Genomic DNA, 25,715 nt, shown 5'->3' with positions numbered 1-25,715 from the left:
AAGAAGTTTATTTTTATTTTGTTATTCCATCATACAAATGTTTGCAATTGTCAACATAATTAACTTAATATTTTTTGATCACTATAACATGACCATTTCAACTACTAAAATAATGTCAAATAATATTTAGAAGGGAAAATAATAGAGAAAAATAATTTAAACAAACAAATTAAATAAAATGGTTAAAATGTCCAAAACAAAATAATACTAACTAGCAACATTTTTAAAAACCCTATTTTTTATCACAAGTTCAAGAAAAAGTGATTAAAATACTTGGCTAAACATTGTGTCTACAATTTGACAAGAAATTCGAGTATGTTGGAATTTCAGATCTTTAAAAAAAAAAACCAAAAAAACAACTAAAATACGCACACACAAAGGCAATATGTACATAAATAACAAAATAAGATAATAAAATAAATTAAACATTATACAGATAATTTTGAATGTTGTTCAAACATTATGTTGTCCCCTTTGTACATTACCACCATATTTTTTTTAGCAAAATATGTTTTTTTTTTTCGCTATGAGTACAAAAGACTATTTTTCTTGAGAGATAACATCATTTGATAATGATTCTGGAAGATCACACCTCTGTTCTTCTAACCTTTGCGATTGTACTCGTGAAATTAACATGAAAAAGTCTTCGTCTGGTACGGTCGGGGCTTGTACACGTTCGGGGGCGTCTGTGCGTTGGTCTTCTATTCTTGTGCTCTGAAACGATTTAAAAATATATTCTTATTAGGATGTGACTATTTAAATGGAGTGGAGTTGAATGGCATTTAGTGGAATGGGGTTGAGTAGAATGGAGTTGAGTTGAATGGAGTTGAGTTGAGTAGAATTGAGTTGAGTGGAGTTTAATGGCATTTTAAGTGGGATGGAGTTGAGTGGAATGGAGTTGAGTGGAATGGAGTTGAATTGAATGGAGTTGAATTAAATGGAGTTGAGTGGAATTGAGTTGAGTGGAGTTGAATTCAGTGGAATTGAATTCAGTGGAGTTGAATTCAGTGGAGTTGAGTGGAATGCAGTTGTAGCTCGGTGGTTAGCATGCTTGGCTACCAACCCAGGTTCCTGGGTTCAAATAACAACTCCACACTTATGGACTTTATGTATAGCATCTTGGTGTCTATGTTCTGTGAATGGATTATAAGCAATCCTTGTAAATCTATCTAAATAAAAAATAATGTATATAAAATAAGTGTGATTATAATTATTTTGTCTAGTGTCTGGGCGTATACTAAGTCATACTGTACAGTTGAATATTTAATTTAAATAATGTCAAACTCTAATTGCTTCTCAGTTACCTATGTCACACTAAATGTTTTTACATGAAATGTAATAATATATTCATCTCAATATCTAATTTCTTTAATAGCATTACTATTTAGAATACGCTTCTCTTTTCTATTTATGGTATATGTTAAAAAACATTATGCTTGATATAAACACAGTATAATGCTATGCTTATAAACATAATATTTGAACTTGAATTGATGAAAATTGTTCGACTAAAGAATATAAAATACCTGCCCAAGTGAATGCCTATGGTCGCATACGTTATAACAGATCAATTTTGATAGAACTAGGTCATTTTCATCACCTACAGAATTTATATTACTAGAAATCATTGTTTTTATTTTCTCTTCCTGTGGAAAGTTAAGTGGGCTGTTACAGCTCTACGTATGGTAGAACCAGTAGAGCGATGCTAAGTGCTTTCGCAGAGTTGTATAAAGTTCCCGTCTTAACGGTAGCTAGTACAACGATTCGATTTGTTTCGATAAGTAATTTTTATAGAAATATTTGTTAAAAGCAAAAGATTTATTATTCACTAAAGAGAACTGATTAATTAATAATATTTGTTGATATTGATATTGTTAAACATAGAAATCAGTTTAGATTTAGTATATTCAAAAAACACTCAATTTCACCAGTCAAATCACAACTAGCTCATTAATACAATAAAACCAACATCACAATATTGTTGCTCATAGTGATAGAATGTTACCAGATTCAATTGATTTCATCCGAAAAACAACTTTTGTTATTCTCAATAACCAGGTGAATTTTTATTTTATTATTGTTAACATATTTACAATTTTTGACTAACCGATAAAAACTAAAATGACAAATACACACCTATTCCATGAAATATCTCTTACCTTTTGTTGCCTAATTGCCTGTAACGTGAAAAGTAAATTACACTAACGTCTTTACGTATTTGGTTACCAATGCGAGGTAGTTAACGCATTTTGATAGGAAATCTCGACTAGCTAGGCAGGCACTTGAAGCAATTTTGCCATTACACTTAATCCTCGTCACAGGAAGATATCATTAAATTATATAAATAGAATCTCTTGGTAATCTCACACCAAATGTCATGATCTACTAACCTGACAGCGTATCAACATATCAAAAAAGTTATCGTCGGGTACGTTAGATGGTTCTTTTAATTTGGTAAGGATGTCTTCGTCTTTGCTACATAGACCTGGTAGTGATTCAACGTTCATTCGTTGTTCATTCATTCGTTTACCTTGGAATTTTGCTATACTATTCATAAATTCTTCTTTGCCTTCATCTGAAAATCAAAATTGACAATTTATTAGTGATATTTTTTTAAAAGTTAACAAAACTAATTGTTTTGTTTTTCATTGAATTATTTGTAAGCTTTTTCTTAAGTAGGCCTAGTGACCCCAAATATGGTAGTGATAAGACATCATCATGTCCATATATGGGCACATAACATTTTTTTGTAACATAAAGTTTGATAGTGTAGACAGAGCTTAACAAAACAAAACTTTTTTTATACTTCAGTTTCAATATTTTACAAACACTTTTTAAAACAAATTTGGTTGAAAACTATTCTTTGTTTAAACAATCCATTACAGTAAGTACAGTTAGATGTCTTGCTAAAATTTAAGCAGAAAGACAATTTTAATTGTTTCTTGCACTAGGCAAAGTGTTGGAAAGAGAGTATTTTACAAAATATTCTTCAGCTTCTATTAATTTCTTATCATATTTGGAACTATAATATAATAGTCAAGTAGATTTACATACATAATGCTAAAGTTTAAAACAATCATATGGTATAGATACAGATAGTAGGGTAGGAAGAAGGGGTTCCGTGCACCCCCATCATGTATTTTTTTAACATACATTTTTGTAATCCTGAATATATATAATTAACATTTTTTGATGTTCTCAAGATGAAATATTGTCCCATGGGGTCTTTTGGGGGCCATTTTGGTGGCCATCTAGGATTTATCACATCCTAAAAAATATAGATGATCTTGGTCTTAAATTGTTCAGAATATGCACATTTCTATGTACTATAATGTTTCATTCAAAATGGCCAAAAATACCAGAAATACTTTTGACCCCTCCTTCCTACAAGACTAAGATCTAGTATTGAAAGTAGGCATTTTATGATTTTACAATAATAAAATTTAATTGTGAGATTGACACCAGAATAAAATGATGGCAATGAAGTTTGCAATATTTATTGTATTAAATACTATTCATTTGGTGAGTACATTACACATTACTATTTTTTTTCTCTTATTACGTGCAGGAATTATTAAGTGTGAATTCAATATAGTAATGATATTGAATTATTGTTGTAAAGTAATGAATAATTCAGAAATAAAAACTATTACCTGAAATAAATGCAAAAAGGCAAAAATGAATACATAATATTACAGAATATTCAAAATCATTATTTTATCCATCAATAGATGATTTCAAAAATATTAGATAATTCTGAGGTTCTCAGAAGTGTAGATGATTTTCTGCTTCGTGTATAATGTCTATTAATCACATTTATAGCTGGCATAATGACACTAAGATAGATTTAGTTTTCAAATAGTGATTTCATCATTTTTAATTTTATAGTAGTATACCGTAGGTACAGAATTCTTGAAATGTGAAATTTATCAAATCATGAGAGTAAAGCCTATAATCAAACAGCATAAATAAAAGCTCAGTGGCTTATAGGCTTAAAAAATCCTGAAACTTTATTATAATTGGTGAATATGGCAACCAGAGAGCGTTCATGAGAAATGAATCTGCATGCCAGTTTTAGAATAGGTAGAAGATTTAAGGACCAGGTAAAGAAACTTATAATATGGGCAGGCTTTAGTCAAGTTTTTGGACGGTGGGTTCATCTGCAAAGAAACAGATACAAAGGATCTGGAGAAGTCAGCAGAAAGTGAAATGGAACATGCAAGTTATTGGACAGTTGGTGTATCTGCAAAGAAACAAATAGAAAGAATCTGGAGAAGTCAGCAGAAAGTGAAATGGAACATGCAAGTTATTGGACAGTGGGTTCATCTGCAAAGAAACAGATACAAAGGATCTGGAGAAGTTAGCACAAAGTGAAATGTAACATGCAAGTTATTGGACAGTGGGTTCATCTGCAAAGAAACAGATACAAAGGATCTGGAGAAGTTAGCACAAAGTGAAATGGAACATGCAAGTTATTGGACAGTGGGTTCATCTGCAAAGAAACAGATACAAAGGATCTGGAGAAGTTAGCACAAAGTGAAATGGAACATGCAAGTTATTGGACAGTGGGTTCATCTGCAAAGAAACAGACACAAAGGATCTGGAGAAGGTAGCACAAAGTGAAATGGAACATGCAAATTATTGGATTACTAAAAAAAGAAATTTAGTAGCACAATGGCACGTAGACAGACAACAGTGACAAGAAAAAGTATAGATATTTTTCTTACTGTACCATTCCACATTGAGAAAAGTGCAATTTCTGGCAGTTAGCAATAACCCCTGTTCTTGTGTGTTTTTAACCATATAAACAAAATATTATTTAGCCAGATTACAACTGACAGCCTATTCGAATCAATTTCCATCTACTTATGAATGAATGCAAACATTTATAATCAAACTATTTTATTGCGCCCTCTGGGGATTTAGTAGAGCATACCAAGCAATCCCCCGAGTATAAAGTGAATCAACATTTACTTTTTAGATAAATGTTACAAATGAATTTCAACATAGAAAATGCACATACTATTACCGAATATTATTTCTTATGTTCAATAACAATTTATAATAGGCAATTTAGAATGCTGCCGTTGTGTGAATGACTCAGACACAAATATTGTCTATCCGGAATGTCATTTTCTTTCTTGGTAATAGCATGTCAATTTTCCTATCAAAAAAATGACTCAACATAATATAGCTTGGATAATTCCTTAGGGAACTGCACAAATTTATAATACTTGGTATGTAGTTTTCATAATATAATATATTACAATAAAATTGTACAAAAGATATTGTTTGTAATTGCGTGTGTGTCCAGTCAACCGGTTTGGAAGGATAACGTAACTCAATGATAATGATGTTTTGAATAATGTACTATGATTATATTATAGAATTAGGTTAGGTTTAACAGTAGCGGTTCAAACACTTAACAATAATAAATAGAAATAAAAAGCTAAAATAAACCACTGTAATTTTTTATGATGGGTATCAATAGGGTATCACACCAACAATGTCAAGATTATAATACTATAATATTCTTGAAGATTATTAATTACATTGTTTGTCCAAGATTAGATAGACAATGACATCATCAATGATGTTTTGATGATCTACAGTAAATGAAAATGATGTTTTATTCATGATCAGTAATATGGAAAAAAAGATACCACGATTTCATTGTTCTAATATTGATCATGACGTCAATTTATTGGATTTGTGAAAATATTATTTTTATCAAAGTTAAATTGTTAACTATAGTTATATAATGAAAACTATTTTTTAAATGAATCTGTTTTTTTGTAGGAAAAATGAATCTATCATTTTAAAATTTTAAAACTAACCAGGCTAGCAGATAAAGTCACGTAGACAATTTATTTGTTTACATTTATTACCTGTTGCGGCACATTTCTCTTGTGAGTTAGATTTCGGCAACGACATTCGCTGTTCATCCATACGGTTGCCTTGGAAACGACTCAACAAGTCAAAGAAGCTGTCATCAAAATCTGGAGATGAGTATTTCTAAAAAAACAAACCCAAAATAATTTAAACATTCAATTAAATTGATAATTGATACATAAAAAACACCAACAAGGCAAAATTTTGCTATGAGAGAATGCATCATGGGAAGTCTTGCACAAGTCATTATGGGATAAGATTGTTACTCGTATGCTATAAATAGAACAACCTGCAGGTACCAAGAATCTAGAATGTTCGATTTTACAGTACTACTAGCCAGCCTAGTACTGATACTAAGTAGTTAGTAAATAATTATACCTAGGAATTAAATTTACTAACACAACATAAAACATGATGCTTATAGTTATAATTCTTTACTCTTTTTTCAATCAAGGGGCATCTCTCAAACGACAAGATTAACGCATAAATTTAGTCCTTGTTGAAATTGATTAATAATAGACCACAAAAATACACAAAAAAACAATTAGCTAGCAGTTTTTGTCTTGTAAACAAGTATTGAATTGTAAATTTAATTAAATATTTACAAAGTTTTTCTAGCTCAAAGTTGCATATTATAAGGGTATATCTTGCTATATTTAGCATTTAACATCAATATCATGAATTATTCATAAAAGACAGTGTACGCTTTACTAAGCAATGATGTGAGATTTTAATGGCAACAATGTAACTCAATCATAATTCCTCAATCATAATATTTGTCTATGCAATGTGTCATGTTAGTACTGTATGTAGTAGATAGAAGATGTTACAATGCTTGCGATATTCTTTGCTTTCATTCAATCACATCTCTTTATGAACAAATTAGCTTCAGGTTTAAAATTGTTATTGCTTTTTTAAATAAAATATTATAAACCTATAACATAATAACCCCTTAAATGTTCAGATAGGTGAAGCAGAACAGGTGTCATGGAATGAGCCCTTTAAAACAAATGTGGTGCTACCGGACTTCTTATAAGACAGGAAATTCACCAAAATTGACTTACATTTTTAGAAAATTTCTGAAGGAAAAAAAAATTAAAAAGGTATAAATTTTAATACTATTTTTGTTATAATTTGGTGGACATATTTGTATTAAAATTATCCTACCTTGTAACATTATAAAACAGTGCACCGTACCACCAATTTTTAAAAAAGGGCTTATTTAAAGACGGCTATTAAAAAATAATTGAAGTTATCATCAATGTTGTTGCATAGTTTATAAAAAAGAATATAAATGTTAAACCCGAAGCTATCCTTTAAGATTATGCTAGGTAAAACTGGGTGGGGGTCAGTTACCCTACATTTCCAATTGTGTATGCCTTAAAGTAAATACTAGGATTTCCAACTTAATTAATTCTACTTGCCAACATCAGTATGAAGACGCATTTCAGGATCATTTAAAGATCATTCCACCCACTCAGTTTTTTTAATGCAGGTGCGGTAATACAAATGAATATTAATTGAAAAAATAAAATTCTAAAGCCAATTTTGGCCATTTTCTGTGCCCAACAAATAGAATTAAGGAATTTCTATATTGATGTTTCTACTGCAAGATCAGAGGGTGGAAGTTGCACGATCACCAATGGCAACCATGCATGAATTCAAATTCTGCCAATCAATTTCTCTCTTTCGTCAATCTATAGTTTTTATTGCAAACTGTCAAATAGTAATATAAACATATATTTTTATTTTTTATTTATACAAAATGTTTTGTATTAATTTTTAGGAAAGGGGAAATGGTATTATCTATAATAATATGGAATATCTGTAAAATGATTGTTAACATTTTATATTTTTTTCAATGACTGATAGTCACACATAAAATGGCAGGAATTTATTTATTATATAAGACGGTGATAAGAAACAAAGAAAATATTATAATACAGTACTCAACAGCATTGTCATTTCAAAGGATGTATTCTAGTCATAGCAGACAACCTACAAAGGATGTATTCTAGTCAAAACGGACAACCTACAAAGGATGTATTCTAGTCAAAGCAGACAACCTACAAAGGATGTATTCTAGTCAAAACGGACAACCTACAAAGGATGTATTCTAGTCAAAACGGACAACCTACAGGACAAATGTTTTGAATTACATTTTACTTCATTATATTTCATTCTTTTATCAGAAATTATTATTTAAAAAAATGAAGAGTAGACTCAGCAATTTTAATTATTTTCACAATTTTTTACACAAAGTTGATGGAATTTTGCTGATGTTACTATATATATATATATATATATATTATCTCATTCTTTTCAGAAAAACTTAACTAAAACATAATTATTCAAATGAAGGGAATAGCCTATTTACAATTTATTTTCTTAACCAGTTTAAAACTTTTTCAACTGTAACTTATTATCATGCCTAAGTGATTTAGATTGCATTTTAAGTGAATGTAATCAGTATAGCTTTAATTGGTGAAAAAACTACACAGAGAGAAACTGAATCCATCTATTGTTATCAAAACATCTCAAGGGAGTTTAATATATACCACGCATTTTATAATCAAATAAAACAAATCTAATGTGATATTTGAAATCGATTTTAATTAAAGGTTATTTTATTGCTAAGAATAGATCAATTAAACTATTATACAGTTTTACACTCATTTGCTTTATGAATTGTTAAAATCAACAGTTTTTTCCATAAACTATTTTTATATAAAACATCATCATCATCCTCATTACATTCTCTTATCACAAATTCATAATCAAATTCCTCATGATCATTATCTTTCTATTAAGTTATCATTAATTATTATACAAATAATGAATGTTTAAGAGTGCGATGGTACAAATAATTTCATGAGGTGAAAGATGGTTATACAGTATTATCATCAGAGATGTTCACTGCGAGAAGATTTTTTTCATGCACGAACAAATTGAAAATAAAGTACTATTTATTACACGATACTTTAATAGTACAGTATATTGAACGACATGTGACCCACAATCGTCCAATCAAATGACAGGAATTTATTTAGGTGTTATATAATATCATTTAATTTAGTCATCAATGAAGATGCTTTAACATTTTAAATCCCTGTAGAGCTTAAGAACAGTGTCAACATTATAATTGCCAAACTAATTGCTGTTACTATTAACAGATTTAAATCATTAAGTCCCTGAAGCTTACACATTTTTTTTTTGCTTTTACCGATAATCATCGTATAAATCCCAGGATACATTGCAGCATATTTTCCTGTTTACCGGACTCAATCAACCTGCGGATTATTTTACAAATGAAAGGTGTAATCTTTGCGTACAATTTGCTTTAATCTATTCTGTTTTATTAACAAATTAACTACGGTACACTCCGTGAGCGTTCTGTTAACGTGGCATTTTTATGTTGCAATTAGTCAGATACCTGGTAAGCTATGTCGAAGGTCACGTCATCAAATCAATGGGTTTAATTTATGTTTGATTAACTGTATGGCTGATCAAACAGTATTGATGATTGCAAGTCACTCATTAGTATAGAGCTTAATTAACCAATTAAATTCAAATATATTTAATACTAGTATACCATGAAGAACATTTATTTTTTTCACAATACAGTATTTGAACAGGGTGACCAAAAGGTGTTATTATACAGTACTGTGCTGGTAATTGGATCTTTTTGGAGCGTGGTTATGGTGCTAAAAACCTATATAAAAAATAGTGTACTTTGAAAGCAGGCCTCGCAGAATCACGATTTTGTTGCTTTGAGGGCAATGTTCGAGATGTTGGTTGCCCTCTAAATTTCTTGGTTGCCGAATTCTTTTTTGGATTTCACTTGGTTGCCCATCGGGATCGACCACTTTGACTCTTAGTTGCCCTTCATAAATTCTGCAAGCCCAGTATAGTACAAATGTTTATGAGTGCAATGTACTATATATTTTTATTTTGTTGAAAGATGAACTTGTCTATTTAATGAGGCGGAACCAAATTAAATAAATAGACCAATCCATCTTTCAACAAATGAAAATATATACATTCTGAATACAAACAATTATTATTTGTCGATCGGAATATGGCGATCGGAATTTGGTCGGGGAGTAGACCTTTTAAAGATAGCACACACTACCGTGTCATCAGCCTCGCAAAAACATGAACGTGCAATGTATAACCACCTAATCGTGACGATGGATCAAATTAATAATGCATGGTACATATTTATTAACCAATCAAATGACAAGGATAGGGTTGTTATAAAAAAATGTGTGTTCTCGCACATAGATTCCTTTCCTTTGTGAAAAGAAATCAAATGCAAAACAGTTTGCTTCAAGACTGTTTGTTATTAAGATCGCCAATGTCCAGATTTCAATTGGAATATCCATTAATTTCTCACAGATGTATACACAACTACATCTAATTACGATCTGGTTTTTTAGATTCCATTTTTCACCCGTAATTCACATTAAATCTTACTATACCCAATTGAAGTTTTCCCCAGAGTCATGTAATAAAGAGACTTCGGCCAATTTGCATCATGCGGCATGTTGACACAAACAGAACCAGCCAACCGCTATTTGCTATCATTAGCGGTGTACATTGTCAGAACAATTTTACTGATTATTCTGTTTGTTGAATATTTTTATCATCCTTTTTTCTTGTTTAAAAAGAATTTATACAAAGAAACATAACATAACATCTTGATGTTTGTCACTTATAGGATAGTATTATTAAAGCATTGCTGTCTACTAAAATCTGGTACTGTGTGAGTCAAGATTTGAACAGAGATGATTGATAAACAGGCATGGTTATGACCATACCCCTTTTACACCAAAACTCTGCAGTGATCTCGGAGACAATCCGGAGTTTGTGACCGGAGAGACCCCATTCGCACCAAACTAGCAACACCAAGTTTTGCTTTTAGTGGAAAACATCGGTAACAAACATTTGAGTACATTAAATGTGCATGTTCTGTGTGGGAACCGCTGATTGTTTTTCGTTCACGAAGCTCAGCTAGGTGTTTTGAGATATGTTTTTAATGCGCATGTCTCGGAAAACAGGCAGTAATCATGGCGCTTAATTTATATACCCTACCTAAAATTGGCCTCAGCCTATATGACTGCAATATAAAAACAAATGATATACTTACCCTAGGCGGTTTAAGGTTGACAGTTACTTGACCTGGGTCTGTTGAGCCGTTAGCGCTGATACTGTTATTAGACCCAGAATGCGCTATCTTTTCCTTGCTACTCCTCTTCTTCAAAAATGCGCCTTTTGGCTTTTTGTTCACCTTTTCCTGGCTAGGCTTTTCTGCTGAATTCTGCTAACATAAAATAATTAATTATAGTTTTAAAGCACAATATAGTTTAGATCTCCCTAAAATGAGTGGCTCTATTTACAATTCAAACTTTAGGCAAAAAACACCTTTAAAATTTAAGAATTCTCTTATGAATTTCAATTATGTGTGATTGGTGAATACAGGGGTCCAACTGTATAGTAAAATATGCATTTGGGTTTTAAAAATGTTTTTTGTTTGAATATTGTTTTTTATTGAGCGAGTTACTGTAAATTTGTCGACAGATATGATTCAAGATATCTTTAAAATACTTTTACATTTTTCGTCATCAGTGATAATGCCTTCTTCTAATGCTAGGCTATCCATCATTTCAGAGCGAATACCTTCAGTCTAGCTATAAAATATCTACTTGCAATATTGTTTCTTGAACTACCTTCTCATTGTAAAAAACCATTAATAAAGGAATGAGTAAACAATATGACTGTCACCAGCAATAATTTCAGTTGTTTATGGAATGTAGTATCTGTTTTGCCTATGTTGAAACACCAGTTCTGGGAATATTGGGTGTATATATGGAGCTGGGGATTTAAAATCAGCACTGCTGACACTTATGGCAGCTCCTGCATCTAGTATCCTCGGACATATTGGCATGCCTCTCCTCTGGATCAATGATATTGGGTGCTGTATATATGGAGCTGGGGCTTTGAAATCAGCACTGCTGACACTAATGGCAGCCCCTGCATCTAGTATCCTCAGACATATTGGTATGCCTCTCCTCTGGATCAATGATATTGGGTGCTGTATATATGGAGCTTGGGATTTGAAATCAGCACTGCTGACACTAATGGCAGCCCCTGCATCTTGTATCCTCAGACATATTGGTATGCCTCTCCTCTGGATCAATGATATTGGGTGCTGTATATATGGAGCTTGGGATTTGAAATCAGCACTGCTGACACTAATGGCAGCCCCTGCATCTAGTATCCTCAGACATATTGGTATGCCTCTCCTCTGGATCAATGATATTGGGTGCTGTATATATGGAGCTTGGGATTTGAAATCAGCACTGCTGACACTAATGGCAGCCCCTGCATCTAGTATCCTCAGACATATTGGTATGCCTCTCCTCTGGATCAATGATATTGGGTGCTGTATATATGGAGCTTGGGATTTGAAATCAGCACTGCTGACACTAATGGCAGCCCCTGCATCTAGTATCCTCAGACATATTGGTATGCCTCTCCTCTGGATCAATGATATTGGGTGCTGTATATATGGAGCTTGGGATTTGAAATCAGCACTGCTGACACTAATGGCAGCCCCTGCATCTAGTATCCTCAGACATATTGGTATGCCTCTCCTCTGGATCAATGATATTGGGTGCTGTATATATGGAGCTGGGGATTTGAAATCAGCACTGCTGACACTAATGGCAGCCCCTGCATCTAGTATCCTCAGACATATTGGTATGCCTCTCCTCTGGATCAATGATATTGGGTGCTGTATATATGGAGCTTGGGATTTGAAATCAGCACTGCTGACACTAATGGCAGCCCCTGCATCTTGTATCCTCAGACATATTGGTATGCCTCTCCTCTGGATCAATGATATTGGGTGCTGTATATATGGAGCTTGGGATTTGAAATCAGCACTGCTGACACTAATGGCAGCCCCTGCATCTAGTATCCTCAGACATATTGGTATGCCTCTCCTCTGGATCAATGATATTGGGTGCTGTATATATGGAGCTTGGGATTTGAAATCAGCACTGCTGACACTAATGGCAGCCCCTGCATCTAGTATCCTCAGACATATGGTATGCCTCTCCTCTGGATCAATGATATTGGGTGCTGTATATATGGAGCTTGGGATTTGAAATCAGCACTGCTGACACTAATGGCAGCCCCTGCATCTAGTATCCTCAGACATATTGGTATGCCTCTCCTCTGGATCAATGATATTGGGTGCTGTATATATGGAGCTTGGGATTTGAAATCAGCACTGCTGACACTAATGGCAGCCCCTGCATCTAGTATCCTCAGACATATTGGTATGCCTCTCCTCTGGATCAATGATATTGGGTGCTGTATATATGGAGCTGGGGATTTGAAATCAGCACTGCTGACACTAATGGCAGCCCCTGCATCTAGTATCCTCAGACATATTGGTATGCCTCTCCTCTGGATCAATGATATTGGGTGCTGTATATATGGAGCTTGGGATTTGAAATCAGCACTGCTGACACTAATGGCAGCCCCTGCATCTAGTATCCTCAGACATATTGGTATGCCTCTCCTCTGGATCAATGATATTGGGTGCTGTATATATGGAGCTTGGGATTTGAAATCAGCACTGCTGACACTAATGGCAGCCCCTGCATCTAGTATCCTCAGACATATTGGTATGCCTCTCCTCTGGATCAATGATATTGGGTGCTGTATATATGGAGCTTGGGATTTGAAATCAGCACTGCTGACACTAATGGCAGCCCCTGCATCTAGTATCCTCAGACATATTGGTATGCCTCTCCTCTGGATCAATGATATTGGGTGCTGTATATATGGAGCTGGGGATTTGAAATCAGCACTGCTGACACTAATGGCAGCCCCTGCATCTAGTATCCTCAGACATATTGGTATGCCTCTCCTCTGGATCAATGATATTGGGTGCTGTATATATGGAGCTTGGGATTTGAAATCAGCACTGCTGACACTAATGGCAGCCCCTGCATCTAGTATCCTCAGACATATTGGTATGCCTCTCCTCTGGATCAATGATATTGGGTGCTGTATATATGGAGCTTGGGATTTGAAATCAGCACTGCTGACACTAATGGCAGCCCCTGCATCTAGTATCCTCAGACATATTGGTATGCCTCTCCTCTGGATCAATGATATTGGGTGCTGTATATATGGAGCTTGGGATTTGAAATCAGCACTGCTGACACTAATGGCAGCCCCTGCATCTAGTATCCTCAGACATATTGGTATGCCTCTACTCTGGATCAATGATACAACCAACCAAGTTGCTTTAAACAGTCCTGGCTTAATAGTTTCATCAGATGAATTTAAGACTAACATTGTTGTATTGTTATTATAATTTTGTTAAATAAATAATTATTCCAATCCAGGAACTATAAGAACTGGCAAATAAATATAAACTAACTCTATTTCTTTTAAAAGGTAACTGATTACAAAAATAGGTTGGGTATGGTATGGCTTCTCAAACATAACAAGGTATGTTTGGAAGGTAATGACACCTGTGGATGACCAAACACACAATTTCTTTGAAAGGAAAATCTACCTATGTTAATGTAAAGCAGATTGGTTTTTTTTGGTGTTTTTTTGGAAGGACCCATTTCTCAGCAAGAAAATAACTTTTTTTGAAATACGATTTTAAAAGTGAATTCTTTTGATGAATAGAAATGAGCCCTCCGAGTTTTTCAAGAGTTTCAAGCCTAAAAATGAAACTTTACGCACTCTAAGCAAATCATCTTTAGTAGCTCATTACAAACTATACATCATCGGGAAATTTACAGACAACTGACATCGATGTCACACATTCTGAAAGAAAATCTCTTGATGTACAAGATTTTTACATTATGGTATTTCAAATTGATAATAAATTACAAGATTTCGACTTTATTTAACGATGGATGAGAAACAATCTAGTAGATAGTATAAACAGATAAGACAGATACTAGTAAATTACTATTGCTCAATTTGATTTCTACATTTCTACATAGCTGGGGCGAAAGACGAGGAAATAATGTTGGCTGTGTTAGTGCGAGAGGGCCTTTAGGGTGAATTAGAAATAGTCATGGTGATTGGCTCTGGAAATTACCTTATACTGCGAAGTGGTTCATATTAGAATTCTATATGCAAATTATTCATCGTCTTAGTAGTGCTACTGTAACATGAGCTTAAATTGTTAATACAAAATAATGAATGTTGGATGGGGAGAATATTTTCATGGCGCCAAATAAACTGTATTTACTTCTAAATATTTAGAATATAATTTTTATGCCAACTGCATTTCTACTAATTTTGTGCTACTAAGTAATCGTTTAAATCAGTACGGATATCGTTAGCATTACTACCCAAAATGCAATGGGCTCTGGCGGTCAATTCAAACATTACTACAATGTACAGTAGTTGACTCAAGACCAGCGGCTGCCAATCAAATAACCATTATTATGATTATCCAATCCAAAATAATGTATTAAATAAATTATGAGATACAGTAATTAAATAAATGTGAAAGTAAGGTTTTATAACAAATTTAAATCCCAATACCAATCTTGAACATTTCTTTGTGTCTTTAACACATGTGTAAAGTACTAGTAGTATTTGAAACAAATATAATTACAAAACTATATTTTATAAAACTTTCTAAAACAGAATTTAGAAATAATAATGAAAGTTTCAATATTCTAAAAAGAAATTGATTTTTACAACATACTCCTTTACATGGTTGTTGTGTAGGCTAAATTCTGACATTTAAATACCAACTTGTTATTTTAATATGAATAATTGATTACATATAAGCACAACAGATGTGAGATTTCCAAACACTTAATGTGTAATGTAAATGCTGTTATTCAATTGAAAGTTGTATTACCAATTTCTACGACATACTGAAATGTTAATTGTCAAGTCAATTTGCACATTTAACTAGACGATATATATTAATAGATGAAATTCAAATCGTAGTAATGTAAATGCCGTTACCTAAACCTCTACAAGATGAATAGTAAGTTGTCGGTTGATGAATAATGCATTGCATAAATAAAACGTTTTTTTAAAAAAAGAATATGTGTATCACCGAAAAGGTATGTAAGGTCACATTTTACTCTGTACTGTAGCAGACAGTAATTATCAAACAGGTTTATTATATTTACAAGGTTTTTACTATCAATAATGATTTACTATCAATTTTTTTAAAGTTTATTTAAAATTATAATAATTGAATTAGATTTAGTCAGTAACAATATTAATATCAATGGTGACAACACTGAAGAAGATGAAAATCAGTGACAATATTATATCAATGGTGATAATATTGTATCAATGGTGACAATATTATATCAATGGTGACAATATTATATCAGTGGTGACAATGCTAGTGACAATACCGATGAAGATGAAATCAGTGATAATCATATCACTGGTGACAATATTATATCAGTGGTGATAATATTATATCAGTGGTGACAATACTGATGAAGATGAACATTTCTAAAATGAGGATAATCAAAATAAAAATCATTGATAATAATACTGATGATAAAACTGATGAAGATGACAATCAGTGACAATCATTCTCAAGATAATAATACTGATGGAAATGTCACAGTAACATGATCTAAATCATGTGTGTATTGTCAACAATGGTAATAATAAAAAGATAATATATATGATGGTTATTGTATTCCTGACTTTTGAAAATTAGCCGTTACTGCAGGATTATATTTTAATTACCATGTGCATTAAATATCTTTGTGTGATGATAATAACTCACAAATCAATCTATACTTTGATCGTTTCCTTTTTGCCAAAATCAATATTTAGTTAATCTTGAGAAATTAATTCAAATTCTCTTTATATTGCTTACTTTGCTATTACAATTCTACCAAGAAATCAAACTCCAAGTACCTTACCATTTTTAATAACTAATAAAAGAGACATCAGGTTTTCAGTATTTTAAAAATAGAGCAACTATTTCACAGATGATAAAAAAAACGGCTATTGATAGCAGCTAAACAGGCCTTTAGCAATTAGTTGCTTAATAGAAAATATATTTAAATGTTAATTTTTGTATTTTAATTTAGATTGAATTAAAAAACAGGTATATTTAAATTAGATTGCGAGGTACATTTAATTTAGATTGGGAGTACATTTAATCTAGATTGGGAGTACATTTAATATAGATTGGGAGTACATTTAATCTAGATTAGGAGTACATTTAATCTAGATTAGGAGTACATTTAATTTAGATTGGGAGTACATTTAATTTAGGAGTACATTTAATCTAGATTGGGAATACTTTTAATTTAGATTGGGAGTACATTTAATCTAGATTAGGAGTACATTTAATTTAGATTGGGAGTACATTTAATTTAGGAGTACATTTAATCTAGATTGGGAATACTTTTAATTTAGATTGGGAGTACATTTAATTTAGATTGGGAGTACACTTAATCTAGATTGGGAGTACATTTAATTTAGATTGGGAGTACATTTAATTTAGATTGGGAGTACATTTAATCTATATTGGGAGTACATTTAATTTAGATTGGGAGTACATTTAGTTTAGGAGTACATTTAATTTAGGTTGGGAGTACATTTAATCTAGATTGGGAGTACATTTAATCTAGATTGGGAGTACATTTAATCTAGATTGGGAGTACATTTAATCTAGATTGGGAGTACATTTAATCTATATTGGGAGTACATTTAATCTAGATTGGGAGTACATTTAATCTAGATTGGGAGTACATTTAGTTTAGATTGAGAGTACAGTACATTTAATTTAGAGTGAAAACAGTCTTTAATTGAGAGTACATGTAATTTAGATTGGGAGTACATTTAATTTAGAGTGAAAAACATTCTTATATTAGGAGTATAGTTAGAGTAAATTTTTTTAATTAATTATTGTCTCTTTAATTGGGAAGAGTATTTGTATTTCAATATTGTATGATAAAAAAGAAGGAAAATTCAAGATAGTTTTAAGTGAGTGTTTTTATCTGGTTTTATCCAGTTAGTAAAGCATGTCAGCTATCTCAACTGACATGGGTTATACTAACATCCTATAGTATGCTATAACACAAACATTGAGTTTTGATGCAAAGAATTTCTCCATGCATAATTAATATCATAGTAAGAGTAGTTTGACATGCTATTTAATAAATGCAATATATTTTATATGCATTATCTATCAACTTGATTTACTCGTTTAAAACAAGAACATTATTGGTTTGTAAATTTTCAACGAGCATTTAAATTTTTTTTTTTTTTATTTTGATTAGTAATTGTTAAAATCTTTGTTGAATTATTAAAAAATACAAATGAAATGAATTGTTTATCTTAAATTAATATTTGCTGTCTGTAGTAGCATGTATTCATTTTAAATTATGTGATCTAATTTTAATGAAGGATTTTAATTAATTTAATGAATTAATTTTAATCAGCCTCTTCTATGTAAACACATTATATTTGATTTGTTTTGTTATACCTACTATACCTGTAGTAAAGATATTTTCAAAAGTAGTTTAAAACCCTTCCAATTCTATGGTACCCCATATAGCCCTCCAACTGTCCGCCACCCCCGACCTGAATTAACATCCTAAGGGTGGGAAAAACAGTCAATTTAGACAATATTTTTGCCGCTATATTCGATCCAAGATGGTGAATGGTTTTCAAATGCTGTAACCTGCCCAACACAATTGCTATCATTTTGGTACAGTATCTCATTTGTATAGATGATGTCTGCAGTAGGAAAAATTGTATAATGAACTGCTGTACAAATTCTCTCTTCATATTAAATATGAGTATTTGATTATAATATGAAAGAAAAAATAATGTGTTAAATCTTGATTCTGTAATTTTTTAAACTATGGCTGACAAATACAATTTATGATATTGTATTTAACAAATCTGTAACTAACTGTCTTTAAATGTATTATTATTAAATTTAATATACAATTTTAATTGGATTATTTATTGACTAACAATTTGATAGCAATTCGATATGGTATACATTTCATTATAATATTATGTATATTTATTATGCGCCAGTAACCAATACTACTAATGCGCATGGTGTAGTATGATAAGCAATCCATCGGGTCTGTGACAGGCATAGATATACTGGAAGGTACTGTGCCAATTTCAAGTACTACAGAACAGCTGTAATTACTAAAGAAATTTTGACAAATTACGGACATGCAGAAATGTAGACAAGGACCACGAAAAAAAACTTAATTGGAACTCCAGCAAAACACAACAATTATAAAATATCTCGGTATCTTTATTTCAACAAACATATAAAAAGTAAAAACAAATAGAAAATTATGACTGTTGCAGCCCAAAAAGCTGAACTGCAGAAATATTTGGACAGTAAGTACGAGAACCTCATCAAAAGAATAAAATGGACAAACGGCCAACACACCACGAAATACCCTTTCTTTTGGGTTGTTTAAGAGTGGCAAAACACAGTGTGGTGGCTTTTTGTTTTGAAATGACATGTCAAGCAATTATACGTCAAGTAAAAAAATGTTTTGGTGCATGCTCAGGAACGATGATGTATCTTCCTAGCAAAGGGTAAATTAAATAATAATGTTAATATTTCTTATCATTAATATAGATAACATTTATATAAGATTACTTATGTTGCATAATATCATACAAAACATTAAATTATTCATAATATGTAATTATAATCTCCAGATTTTGATTACTATTTAAAACAAGTTTTGTTTGCAAATTTGGTTTTATTAGTAAAGTAAATTATTTTATTTCATTTTTCTTTTTAAAAGGCAATGAATTCAATTTTTCATGGTAATGTTGAAGTTTATTGATTACTTTTTACTTTACCTATTTCTGTTCCACGATATCAATTGCGTAATCCTACTTTTTTATTGGTCCACTTAAAATGGAAATTTGTTTTGCTTGGCATAATTAAAACAATGAAACTACAAAGAAAATACAATTAAAAAAATTAGTATTGTTGAAAAATAATCCAAATATATACTACGATCACTACTAAAACATTACAGTACAAATAGCATATACTATATCAACATGAATATTGGATAGATTGAGAAGGTAATGGAATTCACTAACACAATCACTTACCTGCTTTACTAAATATATTTGGCTTACAAATAAAATTCAAATAAGGAGATAAATCCAGAAATAAAATTCCACAGCACTCATCAAAAAATTCTCCAATGAATTAGATGATAAATTTAGCATACAGCAACCAGAGAACAAAAATGTATCAAGAATTGATTGGTAGACGTCCACCAGGAGCAATGAGTAAACCAAACATACGTACAACCATGAGGCTACGCAGCTCAGTGGCGGCAAGGCAATCAACAGAAGTATCAAAATACAACCTTACACATACAACAACCAAATAGAAATATCTGCAATTGCTTGGTTATCGTCATCGGTTCATTATAGCCTAGTCTGCTAGAACCATTGAGCATGTAGAATTAGCAGTGTACGACAACTATGCACGCTAATTGTATCTCTAGCTGGCGTGCTCAACTAAACTTACAAAATACTTAGCAGTAGAGCTTCTGATGGATCTGATGTTGGTTTTATACGACTATAACATCATCCTTAAAGGGACATGTGTCAATTAAGAAAATCACACAAATATTACAAACACACTGTTCAATTAGAAATTTAGATTTAGTTTAAAAAAAAAAACTCACCCAAATCAATAATTACCAATTGATTTGTCACAGGTGTTTAATTAAAGCATAAGTTTGACCTCAATTATTAGCATATTGTTAAAATGAATACATTGCTATTATATGGCTGAGTATAGGATGAGGGGAGAGAAGTTACAAATATGGCAAATACTCAAAATACATTAATATAGTATTGTTAAAAAGAGAAGGTTATATAACATAATATTGGTATTATTGAGTATAGTTTCAGGAGGACTAAGTTACAAAATGTTTCAAAAATTAGGGGGTGTGGTTATACTGATTAGGGGGTGTGGTTATACTGATTACTAACAATGAACTTAATAAAGTCTTGTGAACTTAGCATAAATTTAGGGGGTGAGATCTGTACACAAACAATTTAAAAGTGCAGTAACATTGGATTATGTTCTTAGAAAGCTATCATGAATAAATTAAAACTTTAATTACAATAATGACCTTCCTATCGTTATAACACATTTCGAATCATATAGCTAATTAAAGTCCACTGTCTATGTAGAGTGCTTAGTACTAAATAGACAAATGTTGTTCTTATAAATATGAACGAGCGGTTTGAGCATGTTATTAACCCAAATAAGATCGTTTTATTGCTAATATTATTCATTTTATACTATTTATTTTATTTTTTCTGTGATTGCATACATGACTTTACTTCACCTTTTGTTAATTTTTAATGTCATTTAAAAAAAAAATTACTAAATGAGTTGAAAGTTGAATAACCGATTGGTTAAAGTACACTATGTGAAACATATTGGAAAGACGCGATTAGCACATGTAACAAATTCTAAGGCAAATAATACTGAACAAAATGAAAATACTATAGAATGGGAAGCAGTGGTTGTTTTTGGAGATGGAAATAAAATAAGCAGAAAGCTAAATGAAACTGTAAAAGTAAAACAGCCAGAAAGAAAGTGATGCTTTCTTAAAACACTCCTTTGTCAGGGCTAAATTATTATACTATTCATATTTGGGTACATTCTTATTTAAATTTTTTTTTAACATCTTATGTATATTATTTAGTATAATTTTTACTTTTACGTTTAACCAACAAAAACGTTATTTACAGTTTAATTGACTGTTTAACTTTTAATGATGTTTCATTCGGCAAACGGTCAACATCATCAGTCTAAAGCCCGGGTTGGTGCTGGGCGCTTTTCAGCAAACAACGCCACAATAGTCCCGATGAAATTGACGACTTTATTTAGATTATTTGTACATTAAGCAGAAGGTTGCTGGTCTAGTTAGCAGTAAGCAAAGCTTTAAATAGTCCAGAACAGGTTTCACTACTCACTGAGTATACAGTATATTTACATGTAAGGTTGGGTAAATATTTAACCATAAATAGGCCATTAATAATATGAAGGGTCATTAATAAACTTAATTATATGTAGCAAACCAACAGAATATCAAGATATGGATTAAAGCTCTGTCTACACTATCAAACTCGTTTGAACAAAAAACTGTGATGTGCCCAAATATGGCAATGATAGGCTTAAATTTGGTAGTGATATGACATCATCATGTTTATATATAGGCACATCACATTGTTTTGTCACATAAAGTTTGATAGTGTAGACAGAGCTTAAGAGTCACATAAAGTTTGATAGTGTAGACAGAGCTTAAGAGTCACATAAAGTTTGATAGTGTAGACAGAGCTTAAGAGTCACATAAAGTTTGATAGTGTAGACAGAGCTTAAGAGTCACATAAAGTTTGATAGTGTAGACAGAGCTTAAGAGTCACATAAAGTTTGATAGTGTAGACAGAGCTTAAGAGTCACATAAAGTTTGATAGTGTAGACAGAGCTTAAGAGTCACATAAAGTTTGATAGTGTAGACAGAGCTTAAGAGTCACATAAAGTTTGATAGTGTAGACAGAGCTTAAGAGTCACATAAAGTTTGATAGTGTAGACAGAGCTTAAGAGTCACATAAAGTTTGATAGTGTAGACAGAGCTTAAGAGTCACATAAAGTTTGATAGTGTAGACAGAGCTTAAGAGTCACATAAAGTTTGATAGTGTAGACAGAGCTTAAGAGTCACATAAAGTTTGATAGTGTAGACAGAGCTTAAGAGTCACATAAAGTTTGATAGTGTAGACAGAGCTTAAGAGTCACATAAAGTTTGATAGTGTAGACAGAGCTTAAGAGTCACATAAAGTTTGATAGTGTAGACAGAGCTTAAGAGTCACATAAAGTTTGATAGTGTAGACAGAGCTTAAGAGTCACATAAAGTTTGATAGTGTAGACAGAGCTTAAGAGTCACATAAAGTTTGATAGTGTAGACAGAGCTTAAGAGTCACATAAAGTTTGATAGTGTAGACAGAGCTTAAGAGTCACATAAAGTTTGATAGTGTAGACAGAGCTTAAGAGTCACATAAAGTTTGATAGTGTAGACAGAGCTTAAGAGTCACATAAAGTTTGATAGTGTAGACAGAGCTTAAGAGTCACATAAAGTTTGATAGTGTAGACAGAGCTGAAGAACTACTGTATAAACATGTTTCCAAAGAACAAACTAGATACTAATATTCGCACTGAGACACAGAATAAGAAACTATCACACATTTGGGGATGGCCTACTTCTTATGTCACATGATCAGTATACAGTCATGTGACATGAATATCGCTAGCATATCAATTTCATAGTCAAGATAATTAGGGAATACTCGGAAAAATATCTGCAATTATCTAAGAAATATTTGCAGGATTGAAGACATAATGTAACTTTTTGAATTTAATTAAATTCCAATTTGAAATTTAAGCTATAAATATAAAGTTATACAGTACAAATTACAACTCCTTCCTATGTGATACACTTCCCCTATTCAGAGGGACACCCCTATGAAGGGCACATTTTATCATGTATTGAAAAAGGATACATACAGTATATTTTAAAGGCCCATTTACAGTAGGAAGATATTATATATAAATATTATTATTATTATTATATTAATCCAAAGGCAAATTACTGAAAAAATGACAATGCCGCGGGTATCAGTGGCTGGATCTCAATGGAGATACAAACAAAAAAACGATAAGTAAAACAGCCAGAAAAGTTAGCAGAGCCTTCGGGCAACACTAGCCCTTCATCAGTGCAATAATTATTATTATATATTGTTTTGTATCAAAAAATAACCCATGAAAACTAACCCCAATTCAAACATTTTTTCCCCAATCAACATGTGTATTGCACAATATGATGGTAGATTTGTAGGTAAATGTTTGACGTACCAATAAGGATATTCATTTATCAAATTAAACATATTAGCCTTTTATAGACTAGCCTCATAACAAATAAACTGTTTACTGCATATTGTGCTAATGAGTTGTAGATTGGTATTATTATAGACTTAAATAGAGATAGATATGTACCATATACTGTACACTATATAACAAAAAACAAGTAAATTTATCAACCAAATCAAATGTGTTATTAGCCTTCCATCTGTAGCTTAAAAAAATAAATGTTTAACTGCATGTGCTAATGAGGTCGAAGGTTCAAATCTCGCACTGAACATTATTGATTACCTTTAAAGGAAACATTTAATTGGGCACTGCAAGTTTATATAGCAAGTTGAGTAATTTAATATCATCAATGAAAACAAAATGAATTTCATTAATATCATGAATCCATCATTTTGACACATTGTTATAAAAATTATTGAAATGATATGAAAAATTGACAACTAAAAAAATGAATACTCATAAACAGTTTCCTTCTCAAGAAAAAAATCTTCACAACTTTAAGTCAGTTGAAATTCTGCATGGATGTAAAAATAAGCTTTTAGGGTTGGTGATGATAGAAAAGATGAGTTTAACATCTAGCAGGGTCAAAGTTCATAACTATCATCTTCAGTTTAAACTTTGGTTATTTTAGGGTATTTGATGGTCTTTCTCTCTTTTTCTTTTTTGTGTAAATCTCTTACTTTTATTAAGACGCTATATTATTATAGACAACCATTATTATTATTATTATTATTATCAATATTTGTTGCTATTCTTAGTTTACTGGAATATTGTATACTATTTAACAAAACAATAATATACAATTATTAATAAGAAAAACTTAATTGTATTAGTTGTTTTCCATTTACAAACAAAATATCGGAGCGATATGTTAGAAATCTATTTGTAAAATGATATATGAAATAGTTTATCTTCTCTAAGAATATCTTATTATTGCATCTGTATAATATGTATTGTATACAAAATAATAATATATAAAAAGCAATATATGATGACAGTAGATATGTAAAAACTGAATACATGTCGTGAATGCATTTTATCACTGTTCTCTATCAGAATAGATAATTTAAATGACCTGAGAATTGAGCGTGGTTGTATATTGATACGCTATAGTATTTCGAGTTATCATTCTAGTTTCACCAAAAAAAAAAAACCATTACTCTTCAATTCTAATTATAATAACCAATTAGTTAATTATACTATTGTAATGAAACTTATGCAAAGAGAAGAATTAAAAAACGATTGAATATCATATACATTTGACAGACATAGAGAAATAGCCTAGTGATATAGCATATAAATGGTGAAGAATAAACAATCTGTGAGAATAAGAAAAACTGTCCCAATAGAGATTCGAATCCAATATCTTTATTATACAGGTATCCCACCATTTAACCACTAGGGCTTTCATAGTATCATTCTAATCTGATGACCACCATTCACATTTATTCTTAATTAATTATTTATAAAGAAATATATTATGTATTACTGTATTTGTGGAACTCAAATAAAAACAACAACAAACAAAACATTATCAGCGGGATGCATGGTGAAACAACTCAAGCTAAAAACAGTGAACAAGCAACAAAAAAATTGATACACTAAATATAAATTTGACAGGCATAGACAAACTATAATCCACCCAGTGATTTTCTGGAAATTGATTATTAATTTGTAACTGATGAACATGAGAATTTGTTTGTAAATATTTGTATGTATATGTACACCTGTTTGCAGGATTGACACACCTGTTTAAATGTAGTTAACATGCACAGTGTATGCATAGCAATATGACTTGGGGCAGCTAACATCCGGACAAAAGCAAAAACAG

The 25,715-nt window shown here is 31.5% G+C and overlaps 1 protein-coding gene across 1 annotated transcript in view; it reads right to left on the bottom strand.

Annotated features, from left to right (window-relative positions):
• Positions 1 to 139: 139 nt before the first annotated feature.
• Positions 140 to 25,715, bottom strand: part of LOC144837380 (G-protein-signaling modulator 2-like) — a 60,356-nt gene continuing 34,780 nt past the window's right edge. Inside the window, exons 12-15 of the mRNA XM_078692452.1 lie at positions 11,042 to 11,212; positions 5,889 to 6,015; positions 2,391 to 2,575; positions 140 to 714 (exon numbers count right to left, since the gene is read on the bottom strand). Of these exons, the coding sequence (XP_078548578.1) occupies positions 541 to 714; positions 2,391 to 2,575; positions 5,889 to 6,015; positions 11,042 to 11,212 (657 nt within the window). The 3' untranslated portion in view covers positions 140 to 540. The remainder of the gene's footprint in view (positions 715 to 2,390; positions 2,576 to 5,888; positions 6,016 to 11,041; positions 11,213 to 25,715) is intronic.

The sequence above is a fragment of the Antedon bifida genome, chromosome 3, assembly GCF_963402885.1.
Source record: "Antedon bifida chromosome 3, ecAntBifi1.1, whole genome shotgun sequence".
NCBI classification, from domain to species: Eukaryota; Metazoa; Echinodermata; class Crinoidea; order Comatulida; family Antedonidae; genus Antedon; species Antedon bifida.
Note: the sequence above shows the minus strand (reverse complement) of the source record. Positions and strands in the feature narration are given on the sequence as shown.